Source organism: Adelges cooleyi, unplaced genomic scaffold (assembly GCF_023614345.1).
Source record: "Adelges cooleyi isolate 19-005CV unplaced genomic scaffold, UGA_ACOO_1.1 ACOO_flye_CR_arks_rails_tigmint_CR_PRNA_9, whole genome shotgun sequence".
Lineage (NCBI taxonomy): Eukaryota > Metazoa > Arthropoda > Insecta > Hemiptera > Adelgidae > Adelges > Adelges cooleyi.
The window spans coordinates 16,776,611-16,797,174 of record NW_026096579.1 but is presented as its reverse complement, the minus strand read 5'-3'; the positions used below and the strand labels follow the sequence as shown (position 1 = coordinate 16,797,174).

Genomic DNA, 20,564 nt, shown 5'->3' with positions numbered 1-20,564 from the left:
TATACAGTTATAATATTCCCTCTATTATTTAAATACTTAGATAAATAACCACTAGAATTTTCCAAGTCTTTTTTTTTTTATCTTTGAATTCATTATTGTCAGACCACAAAACAAACCGTTTGATTAACAAGTGTTCATCGAACGTGAACCGATTATTTATGAGAAGGATTATTTAGTCCAAAAAGTTGAACTTTCGAGAAATTAACTATTTTTCATTTATAATTTTACTTGAAAAAAGCATAACAACAGTGGAAGTTTGCAACCGGAGTTATGAAAACAAAATGTGATCATTAATAGTGCTTTCTGTTGTTACCCAACATTCCAACAACATGTTTAAACGAGCTTTTTCACGAGTTCAGAGCTTACAATAATAATAATTTTTCTTCATTTTAAAAAAAAAGTACACATTATTGAAATATTTGTATAACTTTCAATATTGTCTTTCGATCAAATTATTCAACTCAACTCCCAAATTATTAAGTGTAATATATAAAAATTCTTCCTATTTAAGAGCAAAAAATTAGAGATATTATCTTGCATTTTCCCAAAAAGACATGCCTAAGAATATTTATAAGAATAAAAGAGGAATTGTTTACTTTTTTTCGCCATGTTTCAAACTCTTAAAAATACATTATACATTTTCCTCAACATTTACAGAGGAGGCATTAGCTTTTTCAATATTATTCTCTGTAAACAATGAATTTATGAAATTCAGTTAAAACTAGAGTTAAAAAGTTATCAAAAAACACACATTATTGTTTAACTTAGGCAGTGGGTTAGACCAAAGATATAAATAGAAACACATCATTTAAATTAACGTTTTTTTATGTTTTTTCTAAGTGGTTTTTAAAATACCGGTTGTTAGCCCTTCAGTGCTCATTGTAGCAGAAATGCAACATGTTTATTACATAGTTTTATTTTGTTAATAAGAAATACATTTCATTTAGGTGGCTCTTAACAGTTGTTAATGCAATTGATAGCTGTTACAGATTCAACATCTAGGTAATAAGCCCCGAAGAAAAAAATGTACATAAAATAGTATAATTTTTGAAATGCATAAAACGCATAGACTTAGACAAACACTAATTGATGATCGACTTTTTCGATAATTCGTAGTTATAATTAATTTATTATTATTTTTTTTTAATAATAAGAGGGCGTCGCACCGGTGATTTTCAGTGGTAAAAACATGTTAAAGCAGACTGAAAATAACTCGCTTAATTTTGATTTTAGAGTAAAAGAGAACAATATTCCGGTGGGCAAGACGGTGCGTTTTTTTAAAAAAATTCATTTTTCAAAAAGTTACAGTCATTTAAAAATGTTAAAATAGTCGTTATTTCTAAACTATGTATTGAGCGTTATATTTAGAATAATTAAAAAACGCACGTCTTGCCCTCCGGAATATTGTTCTCTTTTAATTTTATAATGGGTGCTTTTACTCTAAAAGCAAAATTTAGCGAGTTATTTTTAGTCTGCTTAAACATGTAGAGATGAAAAAACATTTTTCAAATCGCTTTCAAGGATGCTGTGATAGTCCAGAAAATAAATTAACTACCAAAATAGAGTCCTAGTTATTGAATTAAGAATTACACAATTTGATCTTTAAATTAAGATATTGTAAAAAATTGTCTATACTTTACTCCTTAAAAATGGGCGGTGCGACGCCCTCTTAAAAATGAAACTTCGATGTAACTGTATAATATTATCGTGGCATAAAAAAAAAAGTAGCGACAACAAAATTTCGAAGTAAATGTATTCGCGTCAATTGTCGTAGAAGCAATTGTCATTCGTAGGCCGCAGCAAAAATGTCGAAGTGACATCACATCGTAGCACGGCAACATTCGTGGTAGCTGTGTTATCCCCCAGCCAATATTATGTTCATGAATCGTTATACCAACTATAAAAAATAATAACCATTATAACGGCTACGGCCGTTTGCCGCTTGCAGGGTAATCACTAATCTCCAATCACATTTCACAAGTGTTAACTGCAATATTAATGGCGGGAGATTGTAAACAACGATATTGTATTGTGTAAACAGAAACGGTCGTACGACTGTGCGCGTCCGGTACGTTGCCAGCACTGTCGGCGGCGATAACGTCTTCCGTTGGATACGGAGAAGGGATATATTCGTTAAGCGTTCCCTCTTCCCCGTCGCGCCACAACAACACGGACACGCCGCAGCCGCCATTATTTTCGCCTCCTGTAGCAAACACCATTTTCGTTTGTAGTAAAAACTATTTTGAATTTATTTCGCTTCACTCGGGTCTCGTAACATCGCAAACATGTCGACTGAATGGAAATACGATGTCAATGATTTAGTATGGTGAGTTGATTTTATTTGACGCAATTATGGTCATGTACTTTGCTTGTAATCGCTTTTGGAAGTGTAACGATATATGAAAAGACCGCGATTGTTAACGTCGTATCATGTTTGTTTACAGGGCCAAAATGAAAGGTTTCCCGCCGTGGCCCGGTCGTGTAAGTATCCATTCTACATACATAGAAATTGTATCCATGGCCTGGACAAATCACCGTCAAATCTAGAAAACGATTTGCCAATATTGTAGTTTTCGATATTTATTATTATGTTATTATTACATTGATATAATTCATTTTTAATCATATTATAATTAAGGCAATACAAAATTTAGTCTTAAACGTCCAAGTGTGCAAGTTTAAATGTGTTGCATAACAACAATATTGTTAGTCAAAAATACTGTGAATGGGAAACAAAAAACCCATTTTTAATATTATTTTATTGATTAAATTAACTGTTTATGATTGTTGTCCTACAAGAGTAGATACGATCTTGATATTAACCGCATTTTCCTATTTCGTCCAATTTTCGTATATTGATATTATTTTTTTTTTTTAATTATGTAGGTATTTAATATCTACGTTATTATCATTCTTCATAAAACACCTATTGTTAGAAGTTCAGAACTATTCTACTTAAGTGGACTTTGCGAAATTAACTTAAGAATAATTATAGAAAGGTGTTTACATTTGATATTATTTATAATTGATAAATTTTAACTTATTAAAATAAAAACAATGTCGGATATTTTGATATGATGATTTCTAGTATTTGTTGGATTCAATACATCTTTGTTATTTATCGGATTAAGTATTTATAGGAAATAATTTTGTAAAATAACATGTGAATCAATAGTTTGATAATGATTTTGTATATTAGAAATAACAGGTTTGTTGTTTTGTTTAGGTGAGTGAACCAACTGATGCGTTAAAAAAAATAGCTAAAAAAAATTCTAAATGCATATTTTTCTTTGGAAGTAAAAATTTGTAAGTTTCCAAAACTCGATTATGCGGTTATTTTATTTTGATCAAACAAAACTCGTGTAATTTAAAAATGTTCATTGTTTTTATAGCGCATGGATTGAAATTGGTTGTTTGAAACCATATTATGAATTTAAAGAATCTCTTACCATAAGTTGCAAAACGCCGACCTTCAAAGAAGCTTGTAAAGCCATTGAACAATATATTCAAGATACAAAAGATGTAAGAATAAAAATATAATTATTATTAAACATCATTCAATTAAAGATAGAACAATTAAAAGACGCTTATAAGTTATAAAATATGTTAAACTAGAATTGTTTTATTTTTATTTTTAATAAAACCCGTGGATACCTTCATATGATAAGGAGGTTTAAGGTACAAATAATTGACAATTTTTTTTCTGTAGAGTCAATTCAATGCATACCCAGGAGTCATTATTATTAACTTTATTGTAGGGTTTTATTTTTCTGTGAAAATTGTTAAAAAACAATTTTTTTTTCTTTCTAAAAACAGGCTTGCCACTTACATAATTTTGTTTTTTCTCATTCGAGTATACTAGTTTAATTGTTCTGTTCGTTATATTATTTTAAAAACTAAAAACAGTGTTGTTCTTACTCTGAAAACCTTTGTTTTTAGTTTCAATGTGAAGCTTTGAATGTATTGGTTTTACAATGATGTAATTACTATTTTTCCCGATTTCGTCATGTAGCCAATCTATAGATCAGAAGACATACCTAAGGTACTTTTTAATACCGAAAGTTGTAAAAGTTTGCCCTTTCCATTTAAAAATCTAGCAAAACACTTGCAAAATGTCTATAATAACAAAATACAGCACTTGATACTTTCCAAAAAATAGACAAAATAGAAATGAATTAAAAAACAATTTTTTTTCTAATTTCATGTAATTTTTGTGTTAAGAAAATTAAATGAAGAAAAAAGTAACTGGTATGCTGTATCCATAGGGTTTTTGAATGTTTGTTGGGATTATTTAAAATATTACTTTATTTTAGCACTCTTAAATATTTTACACATGCAATAAATTTTGTCTTTTTCCAAATGTAATATGTTGTGTAATGAATGATAATTTAAATAATTGTTAGATAACTAAACATAATTTGTTTTTTAAGGGTAAGAATAATGGTATACCAGAATCAGTTAATTTTGAAAATTTGATAAAAAGTGATACTCCAAGTCAACCTGTAAAAAAGAGAATTGTAAGTATTAGTATTAATATTTTTCGTTTAAGTATATTTTAGTGTTTTATTTATTTTAACTTGGCTTTTGTTTAGAATGATGTCTAAAATGTTTTTTTTCTTTAATAAATGTGTTTTTTGGTTAACTATATCTAAAAAGGTTATTGTGTTTTTAAAGAATAATCACAGTTTTGTGAGAAAATACCAATACACATAGTAGATGTTAGTTAGACTGCTTTATCTTTTTTAAATGATTGACAAACATTTTAAAAACAAATTTGTCCTACTGGCAGAATGAGACTGAACAGGTTAAAAAATTATTCTTATTTTTGGTTAATTCATCAGTATAAGTTGCTATTTTTACAATATACTGTTATTTATTAATTATCCACAAGATATGTTGTATTATATTTGCTTATATATATATTACTTATAATAGTTAAAAATTGATTCGTTTTCTATGTTTTTAGTCTACCAATGCACGAAACTCAACATCAAATTCTTCTGTTAAGAAACGTAAATCACAGAATGATTCTTCGTCTTTTGATTCAGATAGTACAAAAAGCAAACCAAAGAAAGAACGTTTAAATTCCAGTCTCAACACTGGTTATTTTGCTACTCAACTGGGATTAACGACCAGTAATAATATAAGTCCACTACGTAAAAACCATTCACTATTAGACAGACCTGCAATCCAAGAGCCGGTTAGTATCCGACCTTTAAATTAATAGCTATTATCATTATAAATAAAAATGTATTTATTTATTAAATTTTTAGGAAAGTGCACCATTAGACGTGACCACAGTTTCCCGGTCATTAATGAACAAGAATATATTGCCATCGGATTTGAAATTTGGATTCATTGGTATAGGTACTATGGGAGCAGGAATAGTTAAAAATTTGTTAAATTCTGGACACAAAGTGGTTATTTGGAATAGAACAACTGAAAAGGTAAATATAATTTAATGCATACATTTTCGTAGTTGTTTACACTTTAAGAGTTGTTATAAAGATGTACAAAGTAAGGATAAATATTTAAAAAAAGAAAAAGGAATTACTATTTTTAATTCTTAAGGCTTGGGATAAAGTTTTGTTTTAGCATCACTCGGAAGCCAAGATAGTATTGGTTTTGCACAGTGTTTTTCTTCATCAGGACGTACTACCTTTTTTTGAAAGCTGGACTGATTTTTTTCATAAATTATTTTTAGATAAATTATTTTTTGAAATAATTCAAAGGTAGTATTATAATAGATAATAGGTAGTATTATAATACTACCTTTAAAAAGTAATAAAATTACTTATGTTAAAATCAATCTTTTTCATTTATATTTGGTAAATTATATTGAGGTTTAAAATGTATATTATACCACATCCTATTTATAATAATATAATATCACATCTGTGATTTACATTACAAAATCGTAATGTGATTTACACTTCAGTACATGTATTAACTTTTTTTAAAAATGAAAAAAATGTTAAAATCCAAATTTTTTTTCTGAATAATGTATTAGAATATCAAAATGAATGTTGAAAAGTTGAGTGCCTTCTTCATGCCTAGTTATAAATTTCTCTCTTGCTTACTAAGTATCAGATACTTAGTGTCTTACTTAATCCTTAACTGATCACCTTATTAAAACCTAACTGATTTCTTGTGTACTATATCAACTTTTTAAGCCATTTATTTTTATTAGTCCTATGTATTCTATTTAAATGAGTTTATCTTTCTTTTAGTTGACTTTTGGTCGTCATACTAATAAGTTATCTTATCCTATCATTGTATTTGACCCAACGTGAGTGTTGACGTTTCTATAAAAATAGCATTAGATTATCATCAAAAATATCATTCTACGATCATCGAAACCTCCAAAGCTTATCTAAATAAGCTATATGTTTATTACAAAAAACTGTTAAAATTTATTTTGATATATATTGTACTTAATAAAAAATAAAAAGCAAACACAATTTTGTTGATATTTATATAACAAATATACATTTTATTTTATAGTGTAATATTTTAGAGATTTTATACAGTTTTTAAACCGAAGATCCAAATTTTAGCCAACTACTGCAACATTGATTATGATATTCTAATAACTTATTCTATAAAAAATTAGGTGTCTCAAATTAAAAAAAAAAAAAAAACAGTATTTTATTTTTTTAGTTAAATAATATATTTATTTTATGTGCAAAGTAACATTTCCAACATTGTTTAATTTTTTAAGAGTTTATCCTCAATAGCCTTTTGAAGTTTCAAAATTTTTTCTTTAAACTACCAACAAAATAATACCTTACAGAAATGTATATAAATTGCCTACATAAACGCACCAGCAACATTAGAAGTGTTAATGAAAAATTTAATACTGTTGTTTTACTTTTAATTTGAAAACAATTTGATGACTAATTAAGAGTAAATTTGATAATCACAAACTAGAAAAAAATAGAATAATGAATTACAATCCTGAGGGTTAACCTATTCTCTCTAAATACTCTGGAATTGGCCGTTACGATAGTCGTCAAAGTCAAACGATACATTTTTAATAGGTTGTTTCTTTGAATCAAAATCAATTTTTTTTTTTAGATTGTAGAATTTTACTTAATTATATGATAATTAAACCTAGCTAAGGTCAATCCTGATACTTCATAAATTATTTTAGTTTTCATTTCATCAGAATAGAATCGGTTTAGTACTTCTAGCAAAAATGGGCACAAACATACATTATACCTAATTCCTTCTTTCAAACTAAATGTGGGCATATTTTAAAAAAGCTTAAATAAAAATTAATTAATTAATTAATGTTAAAAAAAGAAAATTAGTTTTGTTTGAACCAATTTAAGTAAATAACAAAATTATATGTCAGTACATTTTCAATTTTACTTTTAATAGATTTATTTAAATAACAAGTTATTTAACACAGTAACAAATAATAAAAAATATAAGTAAATAGTTTGAAATTATTTAATTATTTGAAACTGTTTATAAAAATGTATTTTGATGAATTAATTAATTTTTTTAAATAATTATTCATTATTTGTTACTTAAATAAAACATATCCAGGTTTGTTCATAACTTTATTCTGCTGGTTTTTTACAGTTATACTTTATGGAATATTTTAGCCCCAATTTAATCCGCTTCACTGTGGTTTTTTTGTTATCTGGTATCGGTAAATCAAAATACTTGAGTTGCCAATCTAAACTATTATCCAATAAGTACTTGGAATTTAAAAACACATGACTTACGATTTTGGAATCTCATATTAGCCGTATGATTCCCGCACTCAAATAAAATTACCTCATTCTATTTTAGACAAGCGATAGTGAAATCTGTGTCTTGTTCTACTAAGTTCATCTGTATATTCTAAAGCCAATGATTACAATGCAGAACTTCTTAATTTTTAAAAGAAAATTAAAAATTTTGTAAGAATGTTGACAATTTGTTCACTATTAAATTAGTTTCAGTAGTTAATTTATTAAGTACTTACTGGCGAAAACGAATATTATCGTCCTTTTAAAAGAAAAGTAGTATGTTCTATAAGAGTTATGATTTTTCATTTCATACTACTTTTTATAGCAAAACTTGTTGAAGGTTTTTAGTTTTCGCAGGGATAATGGAATAATACTTGTTTTTGATGGAAAAAGCGCAGTTTGACAAACTTTGTTGTTACAAAGACAACAGTACTGTTTATCGTAAGGCAAATGAACCATGTTTGTATTACGTTTCATAACTGCCGTCGATATTATATATTATCAATCGTTCTACATTACTTAAAAGTGGCTTACATTACATATTTTTTTATGCTTTGATTACTCATAATTTCTCAGAACACAATTGATTTAAAAACAATAATATTGTCATTAGTTTTTGATAAATTAAAAATAATATTGCTTTGAACCAATTAATTTTTATTGATACTTGAATATTAAGATAAGAACTAATTATCTATTTCTAACAATAATCAACATTTAAAATTGAAATGCTTGTTATTAGGGTTTACTTATACATTAGGTATATACAAATTCAATATTTTTCGTTAATGTTATTTAATTAAAGCATTTATCAAGTTATAGGTGATTATTACTTTAGAAGGTTTTTTTTTAGTCGATATTTCATATTGGATATCCACACAAAAAAGTATTATGCTATTTTTGGAGTATTTTAGAATGTATACAACCATAAATATGAACAAACAAATAGTCAGGTTGTAGATAGTATCTAAACAAATTGGAGCTTATATATTACAATTTTTTTCTAGAGACTCCAATTTATAGTTTTTTAAAAAAAATAAAATACAAATATTGTTCTATTAAAGAAGTATGTTCACACCAAAATAGGTGTGTAATATACAGTTTACTATTTAAAAACCAAAGACTTTAATACATAAGTCTATTAAATTTTAGTTTTTTTTATATAAAAATAATCCTCTAAGTACAAATAAGTATAATTGACAATTTAAAATACCTCCCAAAAAAATTTGGTCAAACTACGGCCATCATTGTATACTTTGTTATGTTTTCGTGTTGAAGAATATAGAATTTACAGTGAATTTATAAACATATTTAAATTTACAAGTAATTTATCGTTGAGATGTTGTATCATGTTTGACAGAAATGAACGCTTATTTACATTAAATTAGTATTTATTTATACATTTGTGTAAAAAAAAAGGGGTAAGGTATGTAATATAATGTGAGAAATAACTCCTCATCAGCCTTATAAGTATTAAAAAAACATCATTATAAAACTAATAAGTTTTCAGCTATCGCATCAAAGCTAAAATGTGTATTACAATTCATGATATTTAAAGGACACAGCCAAAATTTTAGGCTTTAAACCAGCAAATCATCCTATTTTATTTGTAGTCATTGAAAAGTTATGTAAATCCGTTGGTTTTTTCTAAATATTATCTTAATAGCCTCATTTTTCAAAATTTTTTTTTTCTGTTTTCAATTACAATTCACAGTGTAATAATATCTTTATATTATTATTTACCATTGTAATTCAATGTACATTCATAGTATTGTTTTTTAAGTATCATCCAAACGTTTTGATTTTATGATTATTTCAGAATAGTAAGGTTTATAGCTGATATAATAATCTGATCAAACAAAATTTCCCACTACAAAGGCTCCTCAATACTGTACCAATAATTAAAAGAACACTTCTTAGTTTTAATTTTAAATTCAGATTAAATCTAGATTTATGTAAAGGGAAAGGGAGTATGGCGTCTTAAGGGGTATTTTTAATTTTTAAAGTTATTATTAGTTATTATTTTGTTTACCCTACTTACTGCACGGTAAACATTTTATTGGGTTGTAGCCAGACAGCTGTGTAAAAACGGTTTACTGTATTTTTCATGAAATAATACTTAGCTTAGAACAGTTTTAAACAACCTACCTGACAAATTAAACTAGTTTTTTTGTGATTTCTTAGTATATAATATGAAGAATTGAAAACAACAATTTATAAACTGAATTTTTGCTGTTTATTTTGGTTTATACTCAGATGTAAAATTTAAGAAGCAAACTTTTTTTCATTTTTGCTCTCATAAAGAAAACACCGTGGTACAATTTCTGATATATCTAAAAATGCTATTAAATTTAATTGTTCGAGTGGCTTTATTTAAGCCTATGATATTATTTATAACATGGGTCATGAAATAAAAGTAGTGTAAAACAAAAAAAAAAATTGTAAAACCAAAACCTTCTCAGGTCAGCATTGAAGATTATAAATGTTTATGTATCCATTTCTTTGGCTTGCTACAATTTTTTTTCCAGGAATTTGCTCATTAATTTCTCTTGGTGTGACTTATGATTTATCTTACTTATGTCAGTTGTAATTGATGTGAATTAAGAATCGAATTATATTAGATAACTTGACCAAATGAGGTAAATTTAATAAGCTTGTACCTCAAACACAAAGCAAATATTCCACAAAATTTATTTTTAGTGTTTTTATTTAAACTTTGCAATACCAGTTAAACTTTAATATTAATTATTATATTGTTTGACAAATATAGGCTTGAACTTTCCTCATTTGGTTTCAGTTACTGTATTTTATTCCATATTTTGTGTACAAATTAGAAACATAAAAAAAAGTGTTAACAGAAAATACTATCAAATAATTAACTAGATTCTATAAGTTTCTAGCAACTGACTGAATAAGACAAGTTACGTAACTAGCCCGTTCTCTTTTAATTTGTCATCAAGTAAGTTTCATTAATGAAACATGTTTTCTTGTTAACCTTGTCATTACAAGGTATGATGTAATATTAGTTAAAGGTTAAAAGGACAAAATTAGTGTATACTTCGTCTCTCAATTTTTGGTATAAAACATAATCATTATTTCACAGGATAATTGCTTATGCAAATAGTTCAATTGATAAATGCTATTTTTTTATATTTAGTCTCGTTCACTCTAGTAGTTGCAACCAAATGTCGATTTGCAATATATTTTTACACATTCACTAACTGATATCACTTGATGGTTTGTCAATATTTCACTAGAATGAGTTGTTTGCTGTAGTTCATGTACTCGTTTAATATAGTTTTGTATTTTTCATTATTAATCTTTTTTTCCCTTCATTATTCTAATTTTGTAAAGACACAAAACGAGTTACCTCAAATAGGTAGAATAGGCTAATATAATAATTTATACAAGAACTGTCTTGGTTTCTTCTTGTACTCGTTAATTTCAAAACTAACGTTAATAATGGCAAAATCCAAGTCGTTTTGATTTTATCAATCAGGCTTAAGTAATTTTTTTTGATCAGCAGTGTTTAATATGAATATAATTTATGTACTAAATATAACTTGAGTATATCCAAAAAAAACCTTCCATAATACATTGCATAAATCAATTTGACTTAAAAAAATACCTCAAGTATTGTAAAAAGCTAAATAAAGTATTAATATTTATTCAAATGCAAAGCCATTTTCTAACATGGTTGTTTCAATAAAATAAATGTATAATGCACATTATCAAATTAATTAAACAGTTACAAAAAAATAGTTCATTCATATTTTTATAGAAAAAAAATTTAAAAAAACTGGACAAGTGGATGAAAGATTAAGAAGTAGTAACAAATGATATATTATATCCAAAAAAAATTTCTATTGAGATTATAATAGGGTTTGTTTAAAAACATTGAATGGATAGTAAATAATTATTAAACCATCCAATTATACAATTATTGTAGTGTAGTTTATCTTGAAATGCTACTAATAACAATAAATACAATTTGAACTTCTTTGTTAAAAAGATAGCATTGCATAAATTACTTGTTCAATTTCTGATAATTATTTTTATTTGTTATTAAGTAATTACACAAATTGATGTGTTCAAACAAAATCTGGGTGTATATTGCAAGTAATTAGAAAATAGATTCTTAAGAATAACTATGACACTGATTATAAAAAATGTATACTATTAGGATAAACATCAGTATGTTTTTCCACCATTTTAAGTATTTTGTATAATCGTAATGTCAAAAAAAAGTCTATCAAATTTCCATTACTAAAGCAATTACCTAATTGTTTTGATCTGATTGAAATTTTTATATGTTACGAATGAATGGTATTATCTTTTTATGGAAATAAATAATTACTATTATTATCACAAAAATATTTCTTTTATCACTATTAATATATAACTTAGTTGTATATAGCTATATATGTAACTAAAAGGAATCTGACCTATTACATAATCATCAATAACAACTTAAAAATTTTAAACTTTGAATTATTTTATAATATTTAATCTTTTTTTGTTGTGTCGTTCCTTTAATTATTATTATAATTAAAAAATTGAACTGTTTTATAAAAGCTATTTAAAAACTGTTAATATTTATGAATTCCAAGGTTATTAAAGGCTCCACAATCTGTTTTTATACCTTTGTGTTATAAATATAATAATAATACAATTTAGTTCATTAAAAAGGTTGATAATATAAATTAACAAGTTTTAAAAATAAATTAGTATTAGTTGAAACTATACATTTATAAATACTTTCATATTTGGTCATGTTACTTACAATTTTTGTATTTCTGTGGTAGGATAGCAAAATTTAAATATGTCAATTTGGATGTAATTATAGAAATACGATATATTACACAGTGGTAAATGCTGTATGACTGGATGCTTTGATTATCAAACTAATGGAAGTTAACATTTAAAAATATATTTTGCTGATATGCCAAAATAAATAGTGGTTTGATATACACAAGTGATGTCCTGCTCCCCTCCTCTTTTTAGTATTATATATAAACTAAACCAATTATCGGTTCAGTTTTTAGTTACTGATATCATAAGGAATATATTTATAAGTACAGAAAAGTCACAAATCCATTTAATATTAGTATTGATTAAACATTTGAACTGTTTTCCCGTAAGTTGGAATAAGTGACATATCAACTTGACCATCTAACCACAGATTGATATATATATATAATTATTATCTTTCAGTTTTAGATTAATACAAAAATGTACCACTAACCAGTATTAATATATTTTATGTACAAACAGATCTATTTAATTAAATCAATACCTTTCTCTATAGTTGATTTGGTTAGACTGTAACAAATTTTATTTTTAATATGAAGATCAGTAAAAAAAAAATTTTTCACAGACTTAACATAGAAATGTCCAACGAGTAGTTATAGAAACTTTGAAAATATGAATTTCAATATTGTAAAATAATTGATTTCTCAATACTGTAATTTTGATGTACAATATATTACAAAAATTAAATATCTCCTGAATATTTTATTGTATCAAACAGTATGAACAACTTAACATATATATAAATTTATATAAATAGAAATATAGTAAACCTATTCAAAAAAATTTCAAATTATAGTTTGTACTAAGTAGGTATGTTAATTGTATTTCGTGTAAACCTTAAGACGTACAAACACTTCATGTTGTATGATAAAAATATTTTGAAATTATACTTGCTCAGGAACATGCTTTTCTGTTTCCACAGTCTCCAATTCGTTTTCTACTGGAATTTTTCTAGCCTTCATGCAGTTCATTCTAAAAAGTAGAAATAATATTAATAATCAGATGTTAAATAAAAATCAAAACTCATTTCAAAATTCTTACTTAATTAGTAGTAACTTGAAGGCACAACACAGTATAGTTAGCATCAAAAATCCAATGGCCGATACTAATCCTAGTAAAATTGCATTTATCTTGATGTTGAAAAAAACACTACTATCTAAACGCAACACTACAACTTGAGAATCATGGCCATGAATATTAGAAACATAACACGTATAATTTCCTATATTGTCCCGTAACACTCTCGAAATGTGCATAGAACCATTCAGGTCTGTCTTAATCGATGGCACATATATTGGCTTATTTTCCCAATCGTGCACTTTTGGGTGATCTGTAAAGTTTTTATCGGTCTCTTTGTTTTCATGAAACGTCCTACCTCCTGGCGCTAGCCATGTTATTGCTGGATATGGGTTACCGTACGCCTTGCATTCAATCGTTCCATTTTCTGTCAGTTGGAACACGACGGGTCCGGTGGTGTAATAAATTTTTGGAGGGCAATCGAGTTTATTTATATTAGTGACAAAATCTGAATACCCTTCGAATCCTTCAATAACATTCGTTTCATTTACCCATTGCATAAACCATCCATTATAACAATTGACTTCCATTTTTGTGTTGGCCATATGTAGTTTTTTGAGATTTTTCAGAGATGCAATTGTGTTAGGTAAAGTTTGAAGTTTATTGCAATTATTTATTTCAATTACTTCAATGTTTGGTGTTGAACTAAAAGAATCTTCTTCAATTGTTGATAAATTATTGCTGTTGCTAATAATAATACTTCTAAGATTCTTTAGTGGTCCGAAAGAAATATTATATAAGCCGCTGTCAGCAACGTTCAGGTATTCTAGATTTTCTAGATTTGAAAATAAATGTTTTGGTATCGCGTTAAAATTATTATTTTCTAGTTTCAATACTTTTAACATACTAGTCTCTAAAAATAAATTGTCTGGTATGTAGCTTATACGATTATTTGATAAGTCTATATATTCTAGTTGTGGACAGTTTGCAAAAGCGTCGGGAGACAACTCGTTGATGACATTTTTTGATAAATCCAAATATTTTAGTTTCTTTTGGTCCAACGATTCTACTTTCTTAATATTACTTGATATCCACGTAATGTTTTGTAGGTTTTCACTTGTAAAAAACTTGTTTTTAATGGTTTCAATTGGAGTTCGTGTGAAGTGTACCGTTGTAATGTCTTCTGTCATGTTGAATTGTTGTTGGTTTTCAATAAGTACGTCGACACACGTTATAGTACTGTTTTTGCATTCACACATTTGACATGACCTAGAGTTTGAAGCCCACGAAGCCTTGTGTTGGAGTACGACGATCGTAAGAATGGTCGCGACAGTATACATCTTGAACTATCTGAAACAAAATGTCAAGGAGACCATTACACATCTGCGATGCTCGCTGAATTTGTGAAAACTGATCACGTTTTAACGTCCGCACGAATTTATTTACCTATCGATTTGATACGTTTGAAAATTCTGTCTGTTGGATTTCATTTGTGTTCGTGTTTCGTCGTACACAACCTTCGGTATTTTATGTGTTTTATTAGTTTTTTTTTCTACACGTTTACTACTGTTGTATTCGCGGATTGCACTCGCCGACTAAATCTCGATATTATTTCAAACTACAATGGACCACAACAATAAAAATCAAGAAACCTTAACGTCATTTTACATCTGCGCTTCGCACTTCTATGGAAATTTGATAGTGGGGATTTTTTTTGGCCGAAACAGTGCAGCCAACGCGGTCAATGTTTTATTTCTCAATTTTTGCCGCCATCTTACAGTGGTGTCACGTTTCTGTAATGTATTAATTGTTTTTGTCACAATATCATATTTTATAATATTTATTGTTATTTTATTATCTTTATTATCGGACTAACTTGTACCTGTCGTTAGCACTTAGCAAATTTTATTTTTGCTCTTAGGATAATATTATTCTGTTATTACAATAATTAACTGAATTGTATTAAAACGAATTTTTATTTCAGTTATGGCTTTTAAAAAATACCCATGACCTTGAGGATACATACTGTTTTTAAAGTGTTGCCATTGATTATACATATTCATAATCAATGGTGTTGTTACGCATAGGCAATTTTTCATAACAATGAATTTGAAGTTAGAAACTACAACGTTTATTATTAAATTTTTTTTTAATTTTTATAGTTTGAAAATTATTTTTTAATTTTTGTCATTAGATTTTCACGACATGTCTCTATTCCAAACGATTTTCTTAAGAAGTCCCCGCTTTCCCATAACAATTTAACTATTAGCCCTTTCGTTACTGACATCCTCGTACGAGGATTCAACTTTAAAAATCAAATAAAATATTAACAACGTACTATCATTATCAAAAATGTCTTTAAACACAAGTTCTAGTATAGATTGATGATATTAAAATTGACACAGCTATATTGATAATCAATATCAGTCCGATACGTAAAAAAATTTATTTTCTTTTTCGTAAAAAAAAATCCCAGGAACGAAAGGGTGAATTAAGGTTGAAAATATTTTTTTTAACTACGCGTAAACCAAAAATAATCATCCAACATAACAAAAATCTTGTTGAAAAGACATTTATTTTACTCTTTTTATGTCAACATCAATTTTATGTTAAAAAGTTAGATATGCGTATAGAATTCTAGGTCTTGATTTTTCACAAAAAATCGATTTGAATGAATTAAGTTTATTATTTTTACTGATAATAATAACTTGAATTTTTATTTATTTAAAATGTGTCATGTTAAAGGAAATTTAAACAAATAAAATTACAGTAATAGTATTCATTTCATTAAAACACTATCCTTAAATTAAAATTTGTATTGAATATAAAATTGACATAATGATGTAATGATAATGAATTGTAAAAATATTGTATAGACAAATAAAAACATTGTATAATATCAGAGCTTCCTTCTTTCTTAGCTTCGTGTTTAAGTTAAAATTAAGTGTTTTTGATTATAAATATTATAGATAGTTAACCAAGACAAATTTCAGTTCTGGACGTTGACGCTGGTTGGGAAACAATACTACTAGAGCACTCATCCCTGTTGATGTGCAGAACTGAAATTTGTCTCTGTGGACTATCTATAAAATTAAAAATCAATGGTATTACTAAGAGTATAGAATATATGAATCATTATGTTACTTATGTTCTCTCATAGTTCAGATATATAATCTTATATTATGTATAAACATGGAAAAGTGAGACATGCTTTTCTGATTAGTGTATACTTAAGTTCAAATAAAAATTCATTATAATTTATAAATATTCATTTTACTAAAAATTAATTAAAAAATATTATTATATTTTAATGTAGGTATATTAATTATTTGCTCATTTGTTTTTAGAGCCAAATGTTTCAAGATGCAGGAGCTATCATTGCGTTGACCCCATCTGATGTGATTGGAGGTTCAGATATAACTTTTTCATGTGTGGCTGATCCACAAGTGGCTAAAGACGTAAGTTTTAATTATGAATTGCTACTATTTAGGGTAGAATATCAAAAATAGTTTCATCAAATCGGAGGTGTTGTGTTTAAGTTTATTTAGTTGTTATTGTTGTCTCACAATTATTCATTTGTAGATGGTATTTGGTAACTGTGGAGTTCTTTCTGAAATAACTCAAGATAAAGGATTTGTTGAAATGAGTGGCATTGATCCAGAAACGTCTCAGGACATTGGCGAGGTATGATTGGAATAATATACAAGCTTTCTTAATTTAAACCCCTAATAAAGTCTATATAATTCGTAACATTTGATTTTAAAGGCTATTATTAGTAAAGGAGGCCGATATTTGGAAGCTATGTTACAAGGTAGTAAACCCGAAGCAGAAGATGGAAGTTTAATTTGTATGGCTGCCGGAGACAAAACATTATATGATGATTGCCACTCGGCGTTTTGTGCCATCGCCAAACATTCAATATATTTGGGTAATGAGATGAGAAAACCTGTTGATTAAAATAATTTCAACAATATTCTTTATTACAGTATAATAAGTGTTATTGTTTTTTAGGTGAAGTTGGTTCAGCTACCAAAATGAACTTGATTCTTCATTCAATCAAAGCAGTAGCACTAGCCGGACTGGCCGAAGGCATGGCTTTAGCCGACAGAGCTGGAATATCTCAAAAAAATTTGTTAGAAATACTAGGAATGACATCGTTGAAATGTTCCTTGCTAATGGAAAAAGGAACAGGTTGGTATTTTTATGACGTGGTATATCTAGTATAGAAAGTCAATATCCGTGTTAATTTAAATTACTGAATTTATACACTTTTTAGCTATGATGGAAAACAATTTCAAAACACATCAAGCTCTAAAGCATACGCAAAAGGACCTAAGTTTATCATTGAACTGGTCAGATACTCTAGAACAACCGTGCCCAGTTACAGCAAGTGTTAACGAAGTATTTAAACATGCAAAGCGCCTTGGTTATAGTGATCATGACTCTAGTGCAGTATATGTTAGAGCTAAATTTTAATAATTTTTTTTTTTTTTACAACCTTTCCTCACTTTATTTTATATTATTTTTGACAATTGACAGAACGAATTATAAAACAAATTTTTTTTTTTTGTTAAAAGAAAAGTTTGAAAATCATTTTGTTTTTACACTCAAACGACTATGTATATATTTAATAATGTGAATATCATTTTACCCCAATCCTTTTATTATTATTATAAATAATTTATTTATACAAAAACACCATTTTTCAATGTCACCTGAATGATACTTTCAAGTTTTGAAACCAAAAATACAAAATAAGTGTATTTATATACTATATATATATTTATTTATATATGTGTTTGTTTATGTACATGTACATGTTTATGTATGAATGAAATATATGTGTATAATATATAACGTTTGTGCATAAATAAATATATAAATATATATATATATATATAAATATATTTACATTTACATTTGTAACTAGATTTAATAGAAAAAAAAACTAAAAGGAAATCATAATATGTATATTTTTATTTAATTGTGTTATGATTCATTTATCAGTGGCTAACAACGTAATATTAACCATTTATATTATACTATCTTTATACCAAGTCCAACTTTTTTTATAATGTGTAAATATAAAATATACGAGATAAATTGTGGGGTAAACGATTACTACAATTTCATATTTAATAAAAATATATTTTATAAAATTAAGTAGAAATTAATTGTATACTTGTATATAGAATAGCAATTTCTCGATTAAATTAGTTTTTTTATTTTAAGAATGTTAAGACTTAAATATTTTTTTTTCAATTGTAAGGTTTGGCTATCTAAAGACAACAATATTCAGATATTGTGTTTTGTTTGTTTTACATGTATTACAATTAGCTATTAAGTTTTTTTTTTAATTAACAATATAGAAGTCAATATATGTATTTTCAAATATAAAAGATATTTTGTGAAATCCGATAATGATATTAGCTTTATAATATTGAATCCCTTTACAAGAATATTTTTATTTTATTACAAGTATCTTAATAAATTATATGCATAAAAAAAATGTTGACATTTTTAGTTATATATTATAACAAAACATTTTACAATATTAAATACATTTCTTATTATTTTATTTTGAAATGATACAAAAGGAAAGAAAAGTTAGCAAACTAATTCTTTATCTTGATTTCACTATTTTAAAATTTGTGTCTTGTTATTTAAAGAAAGTTATTTTGCCAGTTAAAACATTTTATGTTATTAATGTCCAAAGATCTGTTATTATTATAATCATCCAATTGAATAAACAACTAAATAGCGATAGTATTTAATATTGGTCTTATTTGAGGTTAGTAATAAAGATAAGTGGATTTTTCTAGATCTTTGTTTCTGGGTGGACGTTTTATTAGATAATGGAACAATCGGGCTTAGATGTAAGGGTCCATTAATCAATAATGGAATCTTCTAAAATTAAAATGATGGTTCATCGTTGTTAATAAAAACAAAATGTTAATTTTAGTTATTGAATTATAAGTAAATTAAAACTTATCTATTATTGTATGGGTTATGTAAGCAATGATATGAAATATTTATTTCAAACAGCATTAGACACCAAGTTGTACATATACAATTGTATCAAACATGTCATCGCTTACCTACTGCCTAATTATCTACTAATGAGTCTATGTGTTGATTATGCATTTACTATCGGTAAACAAGTTATTTGGGTTCTTATATTTGTAATGTAAATGTATAGATCATCATCATAACGGTATACATAAATGGGAATGGCGACTCGAGTTGACACGTTTTTTACTACACAGTTCGCCAGATAAATAAAATTGGTTTAATTTGTTGACTTTATTAAAATCCATGTTTAAGTGTGTGATTCATATTTTGGATTTTTATTATCAAGATAATTTAAACAATTAAAAAAAATTGTGCTTATCGAAATGAGAGGACATCGGCGAGAAAAGACCTTAAGCAATTAAAAGAGTTTCTGCAAATGGTCAATAACCAATTTTGGACAATTACTTAAAAGATAATTAAATTTAATACATATTCTACCAATTAAAAGTATTAAGTTAATTGGGTTTCAACACTTAAGGGATGAGTGTTGAAAAAATTCGGGCGAACTAGTAACTATAAAATTATGAAAAAGAATACTTTTAAAAAATCGTGCACCTTTTAAAATAACGACGGTCGTAGTTAACCAATCACCCTGTATTATCAGGTATTTTATTAGTGTCAGTATACACGAACGAGAAGTTAACGAGCAAAGTAGTCGAAGCAGGGTCGTATTTTTAGCACAGAAACGTTTAAAGCAAAACTGAGGAGACTACACGTTATGTCAATATTAGAAAAAAATCATCATATAAACGACGTTGTAGTCGTTTTACCTTTTTTTTTACCTCGGCTCTGTAGCTAAATTAAAAACTCTTTTTATAAACTTTAGCTTACGGAGGATAACAATGAATGGCAAATTTCCTTATAGCCCCGAAGCATAATGACTCCGTCTTTGGTCCCAAAAATTATTGTTTTTTCCCCTTG

General features: G+C 26.8%; 2 protein-coding genes and 1 long non-coding RNA gene across 3 annotated transcripts; 1 reads left to right on the top strand and 2 right to left on the bottom strand.

The window, feature by feature from the left end:
• The first annotated feature begins 2,147 nt into the window (after positions 1-2,147).
• Positions 2,148-18,317, top strand: LOC126846079 (cytokine-like nuclear factor N-PAC). The gene is made up of 12 exons (XM_050585196.1): positions 2,148-2,326; positions 2,445-2,481; positions 3,227-3,306; positions 3,393-3,522; positions 4,431-4,517; positions 4,967-5,200; positions 5,274-5,447; positions 16,919-17,029; positions 17,154-17,255; positions 17,337-17,499; positions 17,583-17,762; positions 17,848-18,317. The coding sequence occupies exons 1-12, from the start codon at positions 2,286-2,288 to the stop codon at positions 18,045-18,047; spliced, it is 1,539 nt and encodes a 512-aa protein (XP_050441153.1). The 5' UTR covers positions 2,148-2,285; the 3' UTR covers positions 18,048-18,317.
• On the bottom strand, positions 2,219-11,157 carry LOC126846083 (uncharacterized). Its single transcript, XR_007686865.1, has 2 exons — positions 10,197-11,157; positions 2,219-2,543 (listed from the first exon to the last, which is right to left on the bottom strand). It is a non-coding gene; the product is annotated as an uncharacterized LOC126846083 (long non-coding RNA).
• LOC126846080 (peroxidasin homolog) lies at positions 13,237-15,261 on the bottom strand. Its single transcript, XM_050585198.1, has 3 exons — positions 15,018-15,261; positions 13,596-14,921; positions 13,237-13,526 (listed from the first exon to the last, which is right to left on the bottom strand). The coding sequence occupies exons 2-3, from the start codon at positions 14,909-14,911 to the stop codon at positions 13,439-13,441; spliced, it is 1,404 nt and encodes a 467-aa protein (XP_050441155.1). The 5' UTR covers positions 14,912-14,921; positions 15,018-15,261; the 3' UTR covers positions 13,237-13,438.
• Positions 18,318-20,564: the final 2,247 nt, after the last annotated feature.